This window comes from Salvelinus alpinus, chromosome 8 (assembly GCF_045679555.1).
Source record: "Salvelinus alpinus chromosome 8, SLU_Salpinus.1, whole genome shotgun sequence".
Taxonomy (NCBI): Eukaryota; Metazoa; Chordata; class Actinopteri; order Salmoniformes; family Salmonidae; genus Salvelinus; species Salvelinus alpinus.
Window position 1 is genome coordinate 82,078,157 of NC_092093.1, and position 17,760 is coordinate 82,095,916.

At 45.6% G+C, this 17,760-nt stretch overlaps 1 protein-coding gene across 1 annotated transcript; it reads right to left on the minus strand.

Annotated features, from left to right (window-relative positions):
• Positions 1 to 324: 324 nt before the first annotated feature.
• On the minus strand, positions 325 to 7,852 carry LOC139583763 (melanocortin receptor 4-like). Its single transcript, XM_071415203.1, has one exon. It carries the CDS (start codon positions 7,238 to 7,240, stop codon positions 6,224 to 6,226), a length of 1,017 nt encoding a protein of 338 aa, XP_071271304.1. The 5' UTR covers positions 7,241 to 7,852; the 3' UTR covers positions 325 to 6,223.
• Positions 7,853 to 17,760: the final 9,908 nt, after the last annotated feature.

Below are 17,760 nucleotides of genomic sequence, written 5' to 3' on the forward strand. Positions count from 1 at the left end.
CTTAGCTTCAGAAGCAAGCCAACAGTGGTATGCAGGGTGGTATGCTATAGCGCTACAAGCTTTTCATCATTCTCCATACCTTATATTCCAATACATCCAACATTACACATTCCCACCATGGTATTGGGCGGCTGCTATTTGAACACTGGTTTAGAAATCAAACTCCGGTTATCTTATTGCAGAGCACGTTCTACACCTGTTTTTAGAGAAGAATGTATTGCAAGGTATGCTATATGTGTAGGCTATGCCATATGTATTGGCTAGTATGCAGGTGTCACTTTAAACCTCTATTCTAGGATACATGACACACACACACAATTCTATTGACATGCTTTTATTCGGGTTTCTATACAACGTATTTGATTGAATGTTTCTTTAATAGGCCTGCTGCAAGTTGAAATGAGACATATAATCATGGCAGAATTTGATGCAACAATTGAATTCACTGACAGAGATAGCTGATGAAACACTAATTGTCATTTACAGTACATAGCTGCAACATAATCTGCTAGCTTTTAAAACATTTGCTAAATGGAAAACGGAGTTACATCTTTAGATGATGATGCTCCATATTTCAAGTGCATTCAAACAGCTATCTTATTTCAGTCTGGGAGCCAGCTAGCTAAAGTCAGCAAAAAAAGAAACATCCATTTTTCAGGACCCTGTCTTTCAAAGATAATTCATAAAAATCCAAATAACTTCACAGATCTTCATTGTAAAGGGTTTAAATACTGTTTCCCATGCTTGTTCAATGAACCATAAACAACTAATGGACTTGCACCTGTGAAACGGTCGTTAAGACACTAACAGCTTACAGACAGTAGGCAATTAAGGTCACAGTTATGAAAACCTAGGACACTAAAGAGGCCTTTCTACTCACTCTGAAAAACACAAAAAAGAAGATGCCCAGGGTCCCTGCTCATCTGCGTGAACATGCCTTAGGCATGCTGCAAGGAGGCATGAGGACTGCAGATGTGGCCAGGGCAATAAATTTCAATGTCCGTACTGTGAGACGCCTAAGACAGCACTACAGGGAGACAAGACAGACAGAGGATTGTCCTCGCAGTGGCAGACCACGTGTAACAACACCTGCACAGGATCGGTACAGCTGAACATCACACCAGCGGGACAGGTACAGGATGGCAACAACAACTGCCCGAGGTACACCAGGAACGCACAATCCCTCCATCAGCGCTCAGACTGTCCGCAATAGGCGGAGAGAGGCTGGACAGAGGGCTTGTAGGCCTGTTGTAAGGCAGTTCCTCACCAGATATCACCGGCAACAACGTCGCCTATGGGCATAAACCCACCGTCGCTGGACCAGACAGGACTGGCAAAAAGTGCTCTTCACTGACGAGTTGCGGTTTTGTCTCATCAGGGGTGATGGTTGGATTTGCGCTTATCGTTGAAGGAATGAGCGTTACACCAAGGCCTGTACTCTGGAGCGGGATCAATTTGGAGGTGGAGGGTCCGTCATGGTCTGGGGCGGTGTGTCACAGCATCATCGGACTGAGCTTGTTGTTATTGCAGGCAATCTCAACGCTGTGCATTACAGGGAAGACATCCTCCTCCCTTATGTGGTACCCTTCCTGCAGGCTCATCCTGACATGACCCTCCAGCATGACAATGCCACCAGCCATACTGCTCATTCTGTGCGTGAGTTCCTGCAAGACAGAAATGTCAGTGTTCTGCCATTGCCAGCGAAGAGCCCGGATCTCAATCCCATTGAGCACGCCTGGGACCTGTTGGATCGGAGGGTGAGGGCTAGGGCCATTCCCCCAGAAATGTCCGGGAACTTGCAGGTGCCTTGGTGGAAGAGTGGGGTAACGTCTCACAGCAAGCACTGGCAAATCTGGTGCAGTCCATGAGGAGGAGATGCAGCTGGTGGCCACACCAGATACTGACTGTTACTTTTGATTTTGACCCCCCCTTTGTTTAGGGACACGTTATTAGTCACATGTCTGTGGAACTTGTTCAGTTTATGTCTCAGTTGTTGAATCTTATGTTCATAGAAATATTTACACATAATAAGTTTGCTGAAAATATTTAACCAGGTAGGCCAGTTGAGAACAAGTTCTCATACGTTCTCACAACTGCGACCTGGCCAAGATAAAGCATAGCAGTACGACAAAAACAACAACACAGAGTTACGCATAAACAGACTTACAGTCAACAACACAAAATTAAATAAAAATAGAAAGATCTATGTACAGTGTAAATGTAGAAGAGTAGGGAGGTAGGAAATAAATAGGCCATAGAGGCAAAAATAATGACAATTTAGGATTAATACTGGAGTGATTTATATGCAGATGGTGATGTGCAAGTAGAGATACTGGGGTGCAAAAGAGCAAGAGGGTAAGTAATAATATGGGGATGAGGTAGTCGGGTGTGCTATTTACAGATTGGCTGCGTACAGGTACAGTGATCGATAAACTGCTCTGACAGCTGATGCTTAAAGTTAGAGAGGGAGATATAAGACTCCAGCTTCAGAGATTTTGGCAATTTGTTCCAGTCATTGGCGGCAGAGAACTGGAAGGAATGGCGGCCAAAGTAAGTGTTGGCTTTGGGGATGACCAGTGCAATATACCTGCTGGAGCGAGTGCTACGGGTGGGTGTTGCTATGGTGACCAGTGAGCTGAGATAAGGCTGGGCTTCAACTAGCAAAGACTTATAGATGACCTGGAGCCAGTGGGTTTGGCGACGGATATGTAGTGAGGGCCAGCCAACGAGAACATAGAGGTTGCAGTGGTGGGTAGTATATGGGGCTTTGGTGACAAAATGGATGGCACTGTGGTAGGCTACATCCAGTTTGCTGAGTAGAGTGTTGGGGGGTATTTTGTAAATGACATCGCCGACAGTCAGTTTTACGAGGGTATGTTTGGCGGCATGAGTGAAGGAGGCTTTGTTGCAAAATAGGATGCCGATTCTAGATGTAATTTTGGATTGGAGGTGCTTAATGTGAGTCAGGAAGGAGAGTTTACAGTCTAACCAGACATCTAGGTATTTGTAGCTGAGTTTTTATCTGTTCCTCTTCATTGGACAGCAGGCTGTGTTTACATTGTTGATAAAATCAGGCCATTGGCTGCCTTTATCATGAGGGGTGTGTACGTGTGTTCTGATTAGTTCCAACTTTAGTCCTTTGGCATATTTGCCTGAGTATTGAAATGTAGTTATGAAAAAATTAGCAAGAATTGAATGTGCCAACAAATGTAATAGTCATCATAAGAATGTTTTCCTGTCTGGGATACACTGTGATCGATCAACTTAACGTTTTAAGGCTTTGGCCCACCACCTAATAGGTGAATAGTGTAAACTTTTTCATATATTTGGTGACACCCTAGAGTGGAGTAGTCTATCTAGCTACATAAAACACGCTCCTCTGCAAAAATGCCTTCTCCGATGTTGGTAACAAGGTGGAACTTATTTAAATTAGGGAAGAGAATATCATGATAACATCAATGTATTAAAATGAGAGTTAGGCTGATGTCACCCTATTCCCTTAATCATTTTATTAATGTGTGATTTTTTTCAGACTTCAATCTGGTTTCATCCAAATATCAAATTTAATGATGAACATGATTAAGACATTTCTGACAACATAGTCACTTAGTAGATCATTTAGGGAAATTCATTACTTATTACATAGTTGACTGCAACAAACATGTCTCTGGCACTAACAAATACAGTCATGGGTGGTAACTTAACCAGTCACTTGAAATCAAAGGCACTCTGGGAAATATTTGAATAAGGTTTTACACGAAGCAGTATGTTAATTTAACACTTGTTTTACGTTAATTTAACAGTTGTTTAACACTTGTGTATATAATGGTCCAACTCTTTCAGTGTTGATTTAACACTCTCAGTGTTGACTTAACGCTGGAGAATTTGCTGTGTATGCTGTCAAATCCTCACACATGTTTGTAGTTTGACCAGCTGTTTTCAGCAACTGATATTGTTGAATTCAGTTGTCGTATTGGCAGGCTTGCAAGCAACAAGCTATTTAGCTAGCTTCTATCCTAGTGTTTGATATGCAATTCGATCTCCTCATAATGAACAGTGTCCTTACAAGAAGGCAAACTGTTCTATGCCAGGAAAAATCACGCATCATATCAGCTCATTGTTCTGGAAGTATCCAAATTAATGTCACTAGAAAACAACTTAAATAACACAAATGCAGCTATGCGCTTCTATGGGCTATAGGAGTAAAGGCCAAATTCAATATTTTATCAAAGCACTTTTTTCATACATTTTTTGATGCCTAAAGGGTTTCTAAAATTCAAATATCTACATGATCCATGGTATGACCATCTTAAAATAATTATGTAGGTTAGCTTAGTACCCAAATATAATTGAAAACGTTATTTACCAGTAAATGTGTGCTTTAGTATTGTTTGTTGGCACATGTGCTATAAGCAGGATACAAGTCTCAGTTCTGTAAATTACCTTGGAAAAATGTACTTCGCGAAGGGAGGAGGCGGTCGTCCATTATCTCCAAGGTGAAGTACACAGTACAGAACGACGGCGTTATCACTTACCTACATAACACAGGTGCTACAAAAAACAAGTTGCTTTTCTTTCTTTTACATCACAGTGCAAACTATTTAAGGCCACAACAACAAACAACATCATATTAAGATAAAAACACATACTCACATAGTTTCAACTTTAGAATAAAGAGCAAAATAGACATTCATAGATAAGAAGTTAAATGTACACTTTACCCTGCAAATTATTATCCAAGCACTTGATAAATGCATATTGAGGATGAATTAAAAATATAGATGAGAGTACGTCTTCGTCATGTAAGTGTGCCTGTTTAAATGCACATGTCCACACAAACATAATTATTTTTAAATAAGCAGCATAGGTAGATTTTAAGCAAATTACATTCCACTCCCCTGACAGGCTTCATTCTCAACACAAGTCATTTCAATAAGTGCTTGTTTTAGAGACAGAACGTAGAAAACAGTTTTACATAACTCTCCCCTTGTACTGTAAAAAAAAATGCATACCCTCCCCCCTCATTGAGTTAATTCAAAAACAATGGTTACGACCACAAATAACAATAACTGTAGAGACCCTGTGTTTATAAACGGGGACATCGACTTTGCAGGCTTTTTGTGGCACTCTGTTGCCTATCAGCTATTCCTCTTTGCTCTTGTGGATTTTTATGGAAAATTGGTGCAGCTTTGGGTTAGAGGAGACTTTAAAGGGTTCAGCTATGCTGCTGTGAATTTATTCTACAAATCACTGTGTTTGGATGTTTATGTACAATAGAAGCCTGTACAGTTTGCTCGCAATGTCCAATTGCAACAGCATGTTTTTGAAACGGGAGGTGAATGATCTGTTTGAAGCTTTCCATCTTACCAAACTCTCAGAGTATGATATAGTGTGCAATTTACGTGCTATATGTTATCCTTCAAAAATACTATAGTGCATAGGCAGCTGCCACTCAGTTCTTCAAATATCTTTAAAAATGTTAAATATTCTAATATAAATATTCATCTTCTTTTCTCATATCGTCATCATACTGTATCTTCTCACATTGTGGTTCAGTTACTTTTTTTAAGGACAAACAAAAGTATGCCTTATTGTGCTGAAAAGAAACAATGTTATTTCTGTTGTGTTTTTGTACAGGGTGTATGTAAACCAACCTACCTCCTCGGCAACCCGAGCCATAGTAACCAGAACCAATTTAGAGGAACTACTTTTTAATAATTTACAGCAGTGTTCTGGAGCACTGGGCAGGACGAGGATAAATCAGTTCTCACCAATCACAATTAGGCGGTTTCTTTCATGTGAGGAGAGGCAGATGCTTCCTCAGCAGTCGTCACCCTCAACTTCCACCATACTGTAGTCGTTACACCATACTGTACATGTAACCGTTGTTAGGCTACCTACCTACGAGTGTTGGGCCAGTAACCGAAGGATCAAATACCTGAGCCGACAAGGTGAAAAATCTGTTCATGTGCACTTGAGCAAGGCACTTAAACCTAATTCTCTCCAAGGGCTCTGTACTATGGCTGACCCTGTAAAGCAACACATTTAAACTGCACCTATCTGGTGGCAATAAAAAACATCTGATCTTATTTACACCGTTACACCATAATGTAGCCTATACAACCTCTCAGCTCTTTCATGTGACGAGACACAGACGCAGATGCTACCTCAGCAGTTGTCACACTTACTGGGTCTCTGACAGATGCCTGGCTTGTTCGGTAGTTCAATATTTCCCGGGCAGCTCGCACACACACAGGTTTGGCAGGCTGTACCAGCAGAAGATCTCCTTAAAGGTCTTCCTCATCTCTTGGCTCCTGAAGGCGTAGATCAGTGGGTCGATGACAGAGTTACACATGATGAGGATGAGGTACATGTTGAAGTGCGACATGAAGCAGGCGCAGTAGGGGTTCCTGGGGCATGATATCATGAGGATGAGGTGGAGGAAAAAGGGAGCCCAGCACACTACGAACACGCCCAGGAGGATGGTGAGGGTGATGGCGCCCTTCATGTTGGCACGCTGGCGGATGGGAACGTTCCCGGGCAGCACGGCGATCCTCTTTATGTGCAGGCGGGCCAGCATGAACATGTGGACGTAGAGCGAGGCCATGAGCGCCAGCATGGTGAAGAACATGGTGATGAGGCAGATGAGGACCGTGGTGCTCTCAGAGTAGATAATGAAGAGCACGCCCGATGCCACACAACACGACCAGATGCACGCGATTACCGCCATCGCTCGTTTTACCGTCACAATGTTATGGTAGCGCAGCGCGTAGAATATGGTGATGTAGCGGTCTATGGCGATGGCCAAGAGACTACAGATTGACGCCAGCAGTGAGCTACAGATCATGGAGTCGAACACGTTGTCCATGCTCTTTATGAGCGACCCGGAGATGGTCAAGTTGCCGCCGTTGATCAGGGCGATGACGATGGTCTCGGAGGCGTTGGAGACGCTGACCAGCATGTCTGCCACAGCCAAAGAACAGATGAATAAGTACATGGGAGAGTGGAGATTCTTATTCTTGATGATGGCGGCAATCACCAGGATGTTCTCCAATAAACTGACTATCCCCAGTGTGAGAAAGACCTCGGTAGAGATGAGGAGCTGCTCGTAACATCCCGTTGAGGAGTCCTTGATACCAACGCCCTCTGAGTCTTTGTTGAGGGTTCCCAGAGTCCCAGCAGTGCTGAGGTTCCTGGTATAGCCCACAGAGATCAACCCTTGGTGGTCTGTGGAATTCATCACGTAGTTGTTAGTTCTCTTAGTTGGTTCTTGTAGTGTTTAAGTGAACCTTTATTGTCCCCATTCTGCTGTCTTGTTGTCTTTCTTTGCTGTGAAAGAACAGCTCAGTGGATGTAGTCAGAGTCTAGCGTCGGGCAGGTGGTGGAAAACAGAATAAATCCCAGATCCTCTCTTTTGCGTCAGCCAGCCCCCAAACTGATCAAGCAGTCATTTTCTCCAGACATCTGCTGATGTTAGCCTTCCTTAGCACCTGGCACTCTGCACTGCTATCAACTGACAGCCTCCAAAAAGAAAGTGAAAGAAAGGAAAAGATAGATAGATGGATAGATAGATAGTGGGGATGGGGGAAAGATGAAAATAGAGAGATGAAAGAATGAGACAGGTAGGGAACGGAGAATGCCAAAGATTATAAAACGAGAGATGAATTAAAAAGTGTGTAAAACAGAAAGGTGAAATGGAGATAAGAATAGAGAGAAGGAGTGACGATAAAGAAAGCAGCAGATTGAGAGAGCATGGCAGAGAACGAAAGAACAGGAGCTGATTTGATCGGTGACAGGAGTCTGAACCTCAGCAATGGAGAGAGCAGAGTGGAGCAGAACACATGCAGGCAGATTACTTTGCAGACTACAGAATCTCCTCCCTCTCCTTCCAGTGTTATACAGTCAAGCACGAACCTCCTCACAGCCTCGCCCACCCAGCCCTGTCAGCCAATCAGCTCACACAAGGAGGGTGGGGCAAGCTGTCATGCTGGTGTTGATAGAAACACATGGCACAGCAGATTTAAATGTCATGTTTTTTATTAAATTGGATGATATTTGGATGAAACCAGATTAAAGTATGATGACCAAAGCATGACAAATGACTGTTGCTTCTACATTTATCAAGTTTGATCATAAAGTTACTGGGCCCCTCCCCCATGTCAAACACGGATTAATTATTAAGGACACAAGGTGACATATTTACTGGCTAGTTAAGTCTTCAGCCTGCATGGAATGAAGGGGGGGAGGGTTGTTCAAAACTCTGAGACAGTTGTCAAGACAACACATCAGTCAGTGCTGCTGTGAACAACATCATAAAATACACCCACAAAAATATGTTATTGTTGTTGATGCAGTTTCAGTGTTCTTTGAGTTGCTTCATGGATCACCAAATTTGGTTGAGAGGATTTTACTGCAACACTGCTCACTGCATCCAAGTTGCTTGACAGGGGTGTTTCAAAGAACTATCGTTCAAGGTGAGCTCAAGAATATAAGCTCACCGCCCACTCTGTCTTTTCTAACTTCCTGGTAGTTAGTCATAAAAGATAAAGTACATTTCATATTGACTGTTCAGGACCTTTAAGAATGAAGGAGTTGTGGATTATAACAGTGCAGTTGCCTAGCTTGTTTTAGAAAACAACCATATGCATTCTTTGATTATTTTCTTAATAGTTTATCTTTCTTCCCATTTAACAGAGACCGAACACTCTGGACTGGAAAGGATTAAAAAAAAAACTTTGTAATGTTATTGCCTCAGTTATTTGAATAGATAAATTATTTGTAAACCAGTGAGTCGCATAATTGCCTCGCAAAGAGAATATTATGTCCCAAATGGCACTATATTCCCTTTAAAGTGCACTACTTTTGACCAAAACCTATGGGCCCTCATCAAAAGTAATGCACTAAATAGGGAATAGGATGCGATTTTGGACACAGCCTGAACCAAGTGAAGTGCACAAGAATTATAATTAAGTTCCAAGTTCAATAATGTAAGCCTTGTTTATCTGACCCAAATCCTCTAATATGGCACATATCATGTGTAAGTCCTAAATTACACCCTATTCCATTTACAGTGAGCCCTGGTCAAAAGTAGTGCCCTATAAAGTGAATAGAGTGCCATTTGGAAGGTACAGATGTTCACGGAGATGGGCGAGGACAGTGATCTGAATCCAAAACGTGTCACTAGCTGCCAACATTATGGTTATCTGTCCCCACCTGAAGTGTGTATGTGTGTATGTGTGTGTGTATTTGTGTGCATGCGTGCATGTGTATGAGGGCAGAGATAGAGACACTGAGGGGCTGAGAATGTGTGTGAATAACATCTATGTACATCAGTGCTAAATCTGCATAAAATTCCATCTCATAAATATAAATTATAGTTCATTACAGATCTCTGCCATTAAACGTGGTTATGGGAAAGTGCTGAAAGTGCTAATTGATATTTCACATAACCTTTCACATATGGATTCAAATGTTCACGTGATTATTTTTCACATGATTATTTTTAGGTGATGCCCTGCAAACAAAAAGGATTAGTTAGGATACACACAAACAGTCTTTTTTTTTATACAAACAGTGACTTCAACTGACAGTTGATTACATTGTGAATGTTTATTTTTACAGTAATTATTATTCAACATATCCACACCTGGGATTTGAACTCAAAACATCTTGGTTGACAGCATATAGTTATTCTTGATATGCCATCATGTCTGTGTCATTGACTGATTTCACCTGTACAGTCGTGGCCAAAAGTTTTGAGAATGACACAAATATAAATTTTCACAAAGTGTCACACCCTGGCCTTAGTTATCTTTGTTTTCTTGATTATTTTAGTTAGGTCAGGGTGTGACATGGGGAATGTTTGTGTTTTGTCTCGTTTCGGGTGGTTTTATGGAAAAGGGTGTGTTGGGTTTAGTGTATGGGTTTGTGTTGAGTGAATGTTTCTAGGTATGTCTATGGTTGAGTGAATGTTTCTAGGTATGTCTATGGTTGCCTGAGTGGTTCTCAATCAGAGACAGATGTCTTTCATTTGTCTCTGATTGGGAGCCATATTTTAGGCAGCCATAGGCATCATGTTTTTGTTGGGTCATTGTCTAGGTCTGTGTCTGTGTCTAGGTTGCATGTTTGCATTTTGTTCGGTTATGGCTTCACGGTCGTCTATTTGTTGTTTTGCTTCGTTCGTTCATCTCCTAAATAAAGAGACGATGTATTTTTCACACGCTGCGCCTTGGTCCTCTCTCTCTCCCTTTGACGTTCGTGACAGAATGACCCAACCATTCAGGACCAAGCAGCGTGAAAAGAGGGAACCAGAGCCAGTTGTGCGGATATTGGAGGTGAGCAACGGGAATGATACAGAGACTGTTAAGGATTTATTGAGGAGTTTGGAGGAGAGTGAAATGAGGGAACTGCTGTGTTGGTGCGTGAGGCACGACATCCATCCGTCTGCCCAGTGCCGTCTGAGTCATCCGTCTGCCCAGTGCCGTCTGAGTCATCCGTCTGCCCAGTGCCGTCTGAGTCATCCGTCTGCCCAGTGCCGTCTGAGTCATCCGTCTGCCCAGTGCCGTCTGAGCCATCCGTCTGCCCAGTTCCGTCTGAGCCATCCGTCTGCCCAGTGCCGTCTGAGCCATCCGTCTGCCCAGTGCCGTCTGAGCCATCCGTCTGCCCAGTGCCGTCTGAGCCATCCGTCTGCCCAGTGCCGTCTGAGCCATCCGTCTGCCCAGTGCCGTCTGAGCCATCCGTCTGCCCAGTGCCGTCTGAGTCATCCGTCTGCCCAGTGCCGCCTGAACTGCCCGTCTGCCCAGTGCCGCCTGAACTGCCCGTCTGCCCAGTGCCGCCTGAACTGCCCGTCTGCCCAGTGCCGCCTGAACTGCCCGTCTGCCCAGTGCCGCCTGAACTGCCCGTCTGCCCAGTGCCGCCTGAACTGCCCGTCTGCCCAGTGCCGCCTGAACTGCCCGTCTGCCCAGTGCCGCCTGAACTGCCCGTCTGCCCAGTGCCGCCTGAACTGCCCGTCTGCCCAGCGCCGCCTGAACTGCCCGTCTGCCCAGCGCCGCCTGAACTGCCCGTCTGCCCAGCGGCGCCTGAACTGCCCGTCTGCCCAGCGGCGCCTGAACTGCCCGTCTGCCCAGCGGCGCCTGAACTGCCCGTCTGCCCAGCGGCGCCTGAACTGCCCGTCTGCCCAGCGGCGCCTGAACTGCCCGTCTGCCCAGCGGCGCCTGAACTGCCCGTCTGCCCAGCGGCGCCTGAACTGCCCGTCTGCCCAACGGCGCCTGAACTGCCCGTCTGCCCAACGGCGCCTGAACTGCCCGTCTGCCCAACGGCGCCTGAACTGCCCGTCTGCCCAACGGCGCCTGAACTGCCCGTCTGCCCAACGGCGCCTGAACTGCCCGTCTGCCCAACGGCGCCTGAACTGCCCGTCTGCCCAACGGCGCCTGAACTGCCCGTCTGCCCAACGGCGCCTGAACTGCCCGTCTGCCCAACGGCGCCTGAACTGCCCGTCTGCCCAACGGCGCCTGAACTGCCCGTCTGCCCAACGGCGCCTGAACTGCCCGTCTGCCCTACGCCGTCTGAACTGCCCGTCTGCCATGAGTGCGGGATGTGATGTTACCTGAGTCAGTTCTCCATGCTCGTCCTGAGTTGCGTGCTAACCGTCCGGCACCACGCACTAGGCCTAATGTGCGTATCCAGGGTCCAGTATGCCCTGTTCCTTCTCCCCGCACTAGCCTTCAGGTGCGTGTCCCCAGCCCGGTACCACCAGTTCCGGCACCACGCACCAGGCCTATAGTGCGCCTCAGCCGGCCAGAGCTGCCCGTCTACCCAGCGCCATCTGAGTCATCCGTCTACCCAGTGCCGTCTGAGTCATCCGTCTGCCCAGTGCCGTCTGAGTCATCCGTCTGCCCAGTGCCGTCTGAGTCATCCGTCTGCCCAGTGCCGTCTGAGTCATCCGTCTGCCCAGTGCCGTCTGAGTCATCCGTCTGCCCAGTGCCGTCTGAGTCATCCGTCTGCCCAGTGCCGTCTGAGTCATCCGTCTGCCCAGTGCCGTCTGAGTCATCCGTCTGCCCAGTGCCGTCTGAGTCATCCGTCTGCCCAGTGCCGTCTGAGTCATCCGTCTGCCCAGTGGCGCCTGAACTGCCCGTCTGCCCAGTGGCGCCTGAACTGCCCGTCTGCCCAACGGCGCCTGAACTGCCCGTCTGCCCAACGGCGCCTGAACTGCCCGTCTGCCCAACGGCGCCTGAACTGCCCGTCTGCCCAACGGCGCCTGAACTGCCCGTCTGCCCTACGCCGTCTGAACTGTCCGTCTGCCAGGAGCCTGCAAAGCCGCCCGTCTGCCAGGAGCCTACAGAGTCGTCCGCCAAACAGGAGCCGCTAGAGCTTTCCGCCAGACCGGATCAGCCAGAGCCTTCCGCCAGACCGGATCTGCCAGAGCCTTCCGCCAGACCGGATCTGCCAGAGCCTTCCGCCAGACCGGATCTGCCAGAGCCTTCCGCCAGACCGGATCTGCCAGAGCCTTCCGCCAGACCGGATCTGCCAGAGCCTTCCGCCAGACCGGATCTGCCAGAGCCTTCCGCCAGACCGGATCTGCCAGAGCCTTCCGTCAGACCGGATCTGCCAGAACCGCCAGTGAGCCATGAGCGTCCAGAACCGCCAGTGAGCCATGAGCGTCCAGAACCGCCAGTGAGCCATGAGCGTCCAGAGCCGTCAGCCAGCCAGGAGCGTCCAGAGCCGTCAGCCAGCCAGGAGCGTCCAGAGCCGTCAGCCAGCCAGGAGCGTCCAGAGCCGTCAGCCAGCCATGAGCGTCCAGAGCCGTCAGCCAGCCATGAGCGTCCAGAGCCGTCAGCCAGCCATGAGCGTCCAGAGCCGTCAGCCAGCCATGAGCGTCCAGAGCCGTCAGCCAGCCATGAGCGTCCAGAGCCGTCAGCCAGCCAGGAGCGTCCAGAGCCGTCAGCCAGCCAGGAGCGTCCAGAGCCGTCAGCCAGCCAGGAGCGTCCAGAGCCGTCAGCCAGCCAGGAGCGTCCAGAGCCATCAGCCAGCCAGGAGCGTCCAGAGCCGTCAGCCAGCCAGGAGCGTCCAGAGCCGTCAGCCAGCCAGGAGCGTCCAGAGCCGTTCGCCATCCAGAACTGCCCCTCAGTCCAGAGCTGTCTCTCTGTCCGGAGCTGCCCTTCAGTCCGGAGTTGCCCCTCTATCCTGAGCTACCTCTCTATCCTGAGCTATCCCTCTGTCCTGAGCTATCCCTCTGTCCTGAGCTATCCCTCTGTCCTGAGCTACCTCTCTGTCCTGAGCTACCTTGTCCCGGGGCTGCCCCTTAGTCCGGTGCTGCCCCTTAGTCCGGTGCTGCCCTTTGGTCCGGTGCTGCCCCTTAATCCTGTGGGGTTATGTTGGAGGGTGGTCATTTGGAGGAGGTTACGTAAGCGGGTAGTGACTATGGTGGGGTGGGGACCACGACCTGTGCCAGAGCCTCCACCGTGGACAGACGCCCACCCAGACCTCCCCTAGACGTTATGCTGGTGCGCCCGGAGTTCGCAACTTAAGGGGGGGGGTTATGTCACACCCTGGCCTTAGTTATCTTTGTTTTCTTGATTATTTTAGTTAGGTCAGGGTGTGACATGGGGAATGTTTGTGTTTTGTCTCGTTTCGGGTGGTTTTATGGAAAAGGGGGTGTTGGGTTTAGTGTATTGGTTTGTGTTGAGTGAATGTTTCTAGGTATGTCTATGGTTGCCTGAGTGGTTCTCAATCAGAGACAGATGTCTTTCATTTGTCTCTGATTGGGAGCCATATTTTAGGCAGCCATAGGCATCATGTTTTTGTTGGGTCATTGTCTAGGTCTGTGTCTGTGTCTAGGTTGCATGTTTGCATTTTGTTCGGTTATAGCTTCATGGTCGTCTATTTGTTGTTTTGCTTCGTTCGTTCATCTCCTAAATAAAGAGAAGATGTATTTTTCACACGCTGCGCCTTGGTCCTCTCTCTCTCCCTTTGACGTTCGTGACACAAAGTCTGCTGCTCCAGTTTGTATGATGGCAATTTGCATATACTCCAGAATGTTATGAAGAGTGATCAGATGAATTGCAATGAATTGAAAAGTCCCTCTTTGCCATGCAAATTAACTGAATCCCACAAAAATATTTTCACTGCATTTCATCCCTGTCACAAAAGGACCAGCTGACATGTCAGTGATTCTCTCGTTAACACAGGTGTGAGTGTTGACGAGGACAAGGCTGAAGATCACTCTGTCATGCTGAATGAGTTCGAATAACAGACTGGAAGCTTCAAAAGGAGGGTGTTGCTTGGAATCATTGTTCTTCCTCTGTCAACCATGGTTACCTGCAAGGAAACACATGCCGTCATCATTGCTTTGCACAAAAAGGGCTTCACAGGCAAGGATACTGCTGCCAGTAAGAATGCACCTAAATCAACCATTTATAGGATCATCAAGAACTTCAAGGAGAGTTGTTCAATTGTTGCGATGAAGGCTTCAGGGTGCCCAAGAAAGTCCAGCAAGCACCAGGACCGTCTCCTAAAGTTGATTCAGCTGCGGGATCGGGGCACCACCAGTACAGAACTTCCTCAGGAAAGGCAGCAGGGAGGTGTGAGTGCATCTGCACTCACAGTGAGGTGAAGACTTTTGGAGGATGGCCTGGTGTCAAGAAGGGCAGCAAAGAAGCCACTTCTCTCCAGGAAAAACATCAGGGACAGACTGATATTCTGCAAAAGGTACAGGGATTGGACTGCTGAGGACTGGGGTAAAGTCATTTTCTCTGATGAATCCCCTTTCCGATTGTTTGGTGCTTCCGGAAAAAGCTTGTCCGGAGAAGACAAGATTTTTGGGATGTTTTGGGATGAGTTGGACCGCAGAGTGAAGGAAAAGCAGACAACAAGTGCTCAGCATATGTGGGAACTCCTTCAAGACTGTTGGAAAAGCATTCCTCATGAAGATGATTGAGGGAATGCCAAGAGTGTGCAAAGCTGTCAACAAGGCAAAGGGTGGAAACTTTGAAGAATCTCAAATACAAAATATATTTTAATTTGTTAACACTTTTTTGTTTACTACATGATTCCATATGTGTTATTTCATAGTTTTGGTAACTTCACTATTATTCTACAATGTAGAAAATTTTTTAAATAAAGAAACTCTGCAATGAGTAGGTTTCTCCAAACTTTTGACTGGTACTGTATAACATTAAATATTCATTGGTATGCTGTAATGTGACACACTCACTTTCAGCAATTGCTGTAATTTTATTACAATTTAACAATAAAATACTGTATTTCTGTTTTGCTTTATATTTACAGCGGCATTGTGTATCATGTTGCTTTAACATGTTGTCACACATTATCGCATTTACTTGGTATGTGAAACACGTGAAATGCATGAATTTTTCTGTTAGGGGACACTGTTAAATTGATGGTATGTAATGACTTGCCATGTGATAGATTGAAATTAGCAAATTGAAAAGTACTTAGTGTACATCTTCTCATTTAGAATTAAATCGCACAGTACAGTTTGAAGTGTTGGATTTTATCCAGATTTTAAACCAAAACTAGGTTCTGTAACTTGAAGCATTAAACTTTTACATTGAATCATTAATAGGCAATATTTTTATGCTTTCCGTAGCAAAGATAGTAACACAAATATAAACTCAAGAAATGAATGCTGTAATACCAAATAATTTATAGGTGACATGTTTGGAATGTTTTTCATTCCATAGCTAAAAATAACATAAGTATAAGCTCATTAGCCTAGTCCCAGATTTGTTTGTGCTATAATTGTTCTCCTCGCCAAGCCAAACAAAGGAGTGGCATGATGCCACAAACAGACTGGTACCCAGGCTATAAACTCATGATAGAAACACAACTGTCAAGTGAGGTATAGTGATTATCGACAAACAATCAAATTCTAATAATAATAATACAAGTAAGCCCATGTAACGACCTACGCTGAGAGTCGGGAAGCAAGTTCAGGGAGTGAATACATTTAATTAATTAATTAATAAATAAACAAACAAAAACCACAAACAGCCCACCAACATCAAACAAATACAGAAACAATAACATGTGGGGAAGGAACCAAAGGGAGTGACATAAATAGGGCAGGTAATCAAGGAGGTGATGGAGTCCAGGTGAGTGTCAATAAGCGCTGGTGCGTGTGATGATGGTGACAGGTGTGCGTAATAATCAGCCGTCCGGTGACCTAGAGGCCAGAGAGGGAGTATATGTGACAGCCCATGATGAATCCATGGGCAGTGGCTGGAATGTTTTACTGGGCTACATATAGGAAGAACACACATACACATGCGTCATCACGGGCTTTCTGAGGGTCTGTTAGTCCTATCTTATAAAAGATTACTTGTTCGGATGTGAATGACATAACAATGCACCCAAGGCTATAGTACAAAGATTGATTTCTGACTAGATTTGTTTATTTGCGTGTAGACATGCAGCTATTTAATTAGAGCAAAGGCCAGCTAATCAAAGCAATAGTCAAAACAGTACTTTTTTACGTAACCATCTAGCTTACTGCTAAATGTCATGACTGCTATCTCACACACATCCAAATATGATGATGGTATATAATATGGTCCCATGTGGCTCAGTTGGTAGAGCATTGGACTTGCAAGGACAGGGTTGTGGGTATGAACATGTATGCTGTTGCTCTGGATAAGAGCTTCTGCTAAATGACTGTAATGTAATGGAATGGAATTCGCTCGCCTGCAGCAAATCTATCCCTTTGTGGAAGGTCATGACTGCTGTAAAACTAAGCAAGGAAAGTGATTGCTACTATAAAAGTACTTTATGACAAATACTGTAAAAAATCTATAAAAATGATCTGTACATGCGATGCTGCCTGACATTTACATTTAGATGTTTTAGCGGTATACAGAGCGACTCAAGGTACAAGTAAAGTGACTCCTTCAATTACCTTTGTGAAACGCTGGTTCCAGGTCTGTGCCTTCAAACCCACACTCAGGGCATAACCGAGAGATTTGGGTCATTCCACCAGTTCGGTGCCTTTTGAAATGTGTAAATTGGTGAAAACAAATGTTTGATTTCACCTCATTTTAACACTCTGTCATAAAAAGCACATGTTCAACTTAATTTAAAAAAACGTGTTATCCCATCTCAAGAGGTTAAATAAAAAAACAACTCTAGTAAGTGCCTATTAAGTGGCAAGTAAAGTAGCTTGGTAGACTGTAACAGGGTGGACTATTTCATCATTGTGACAGGAGAAATGGTAGCCTGTTGTGTGCAACAGGGAAGGGCAATTGAATGCAAGCTTCACACAAAATAATGTAATCATTAAAACATTTCTATCATGAATATCTCCGGCTCTGATTTTATTTGATACATGTGATAATAACATCATAAAGTAGGTTTTTTCAACCGAGTTTTATCCGTTTACTCAACGTTTATTGGGACTTTTGGAATTTTCCGTTCTTTGCGCCAAGAGTTGATGGGCATGTTCGCGCCACATGGCTAGCCAAGGTTGCTAATTCGACAGAAGAAATGGACATTCTAAAACCAAACAACGATTTATTCTGGACCAAGGACTCCTTGTACAACATTCTGATGGAAGCTCAACAAAAGTAAGAAAACATTTATGATGTTATTTCGTATTTCTGTGTAAAATGTTGAGTCCTATTCTCCGCCGTTTTGGTGAGCGCTGTCTCGCAATAACGCAAGCTGTATGTTATGGTAAAGTTATTTTTAAAAATCTAACACAGCGGTTGCATTAAGAACCTTAAGAATCTTTCATTTGCCATACAACAA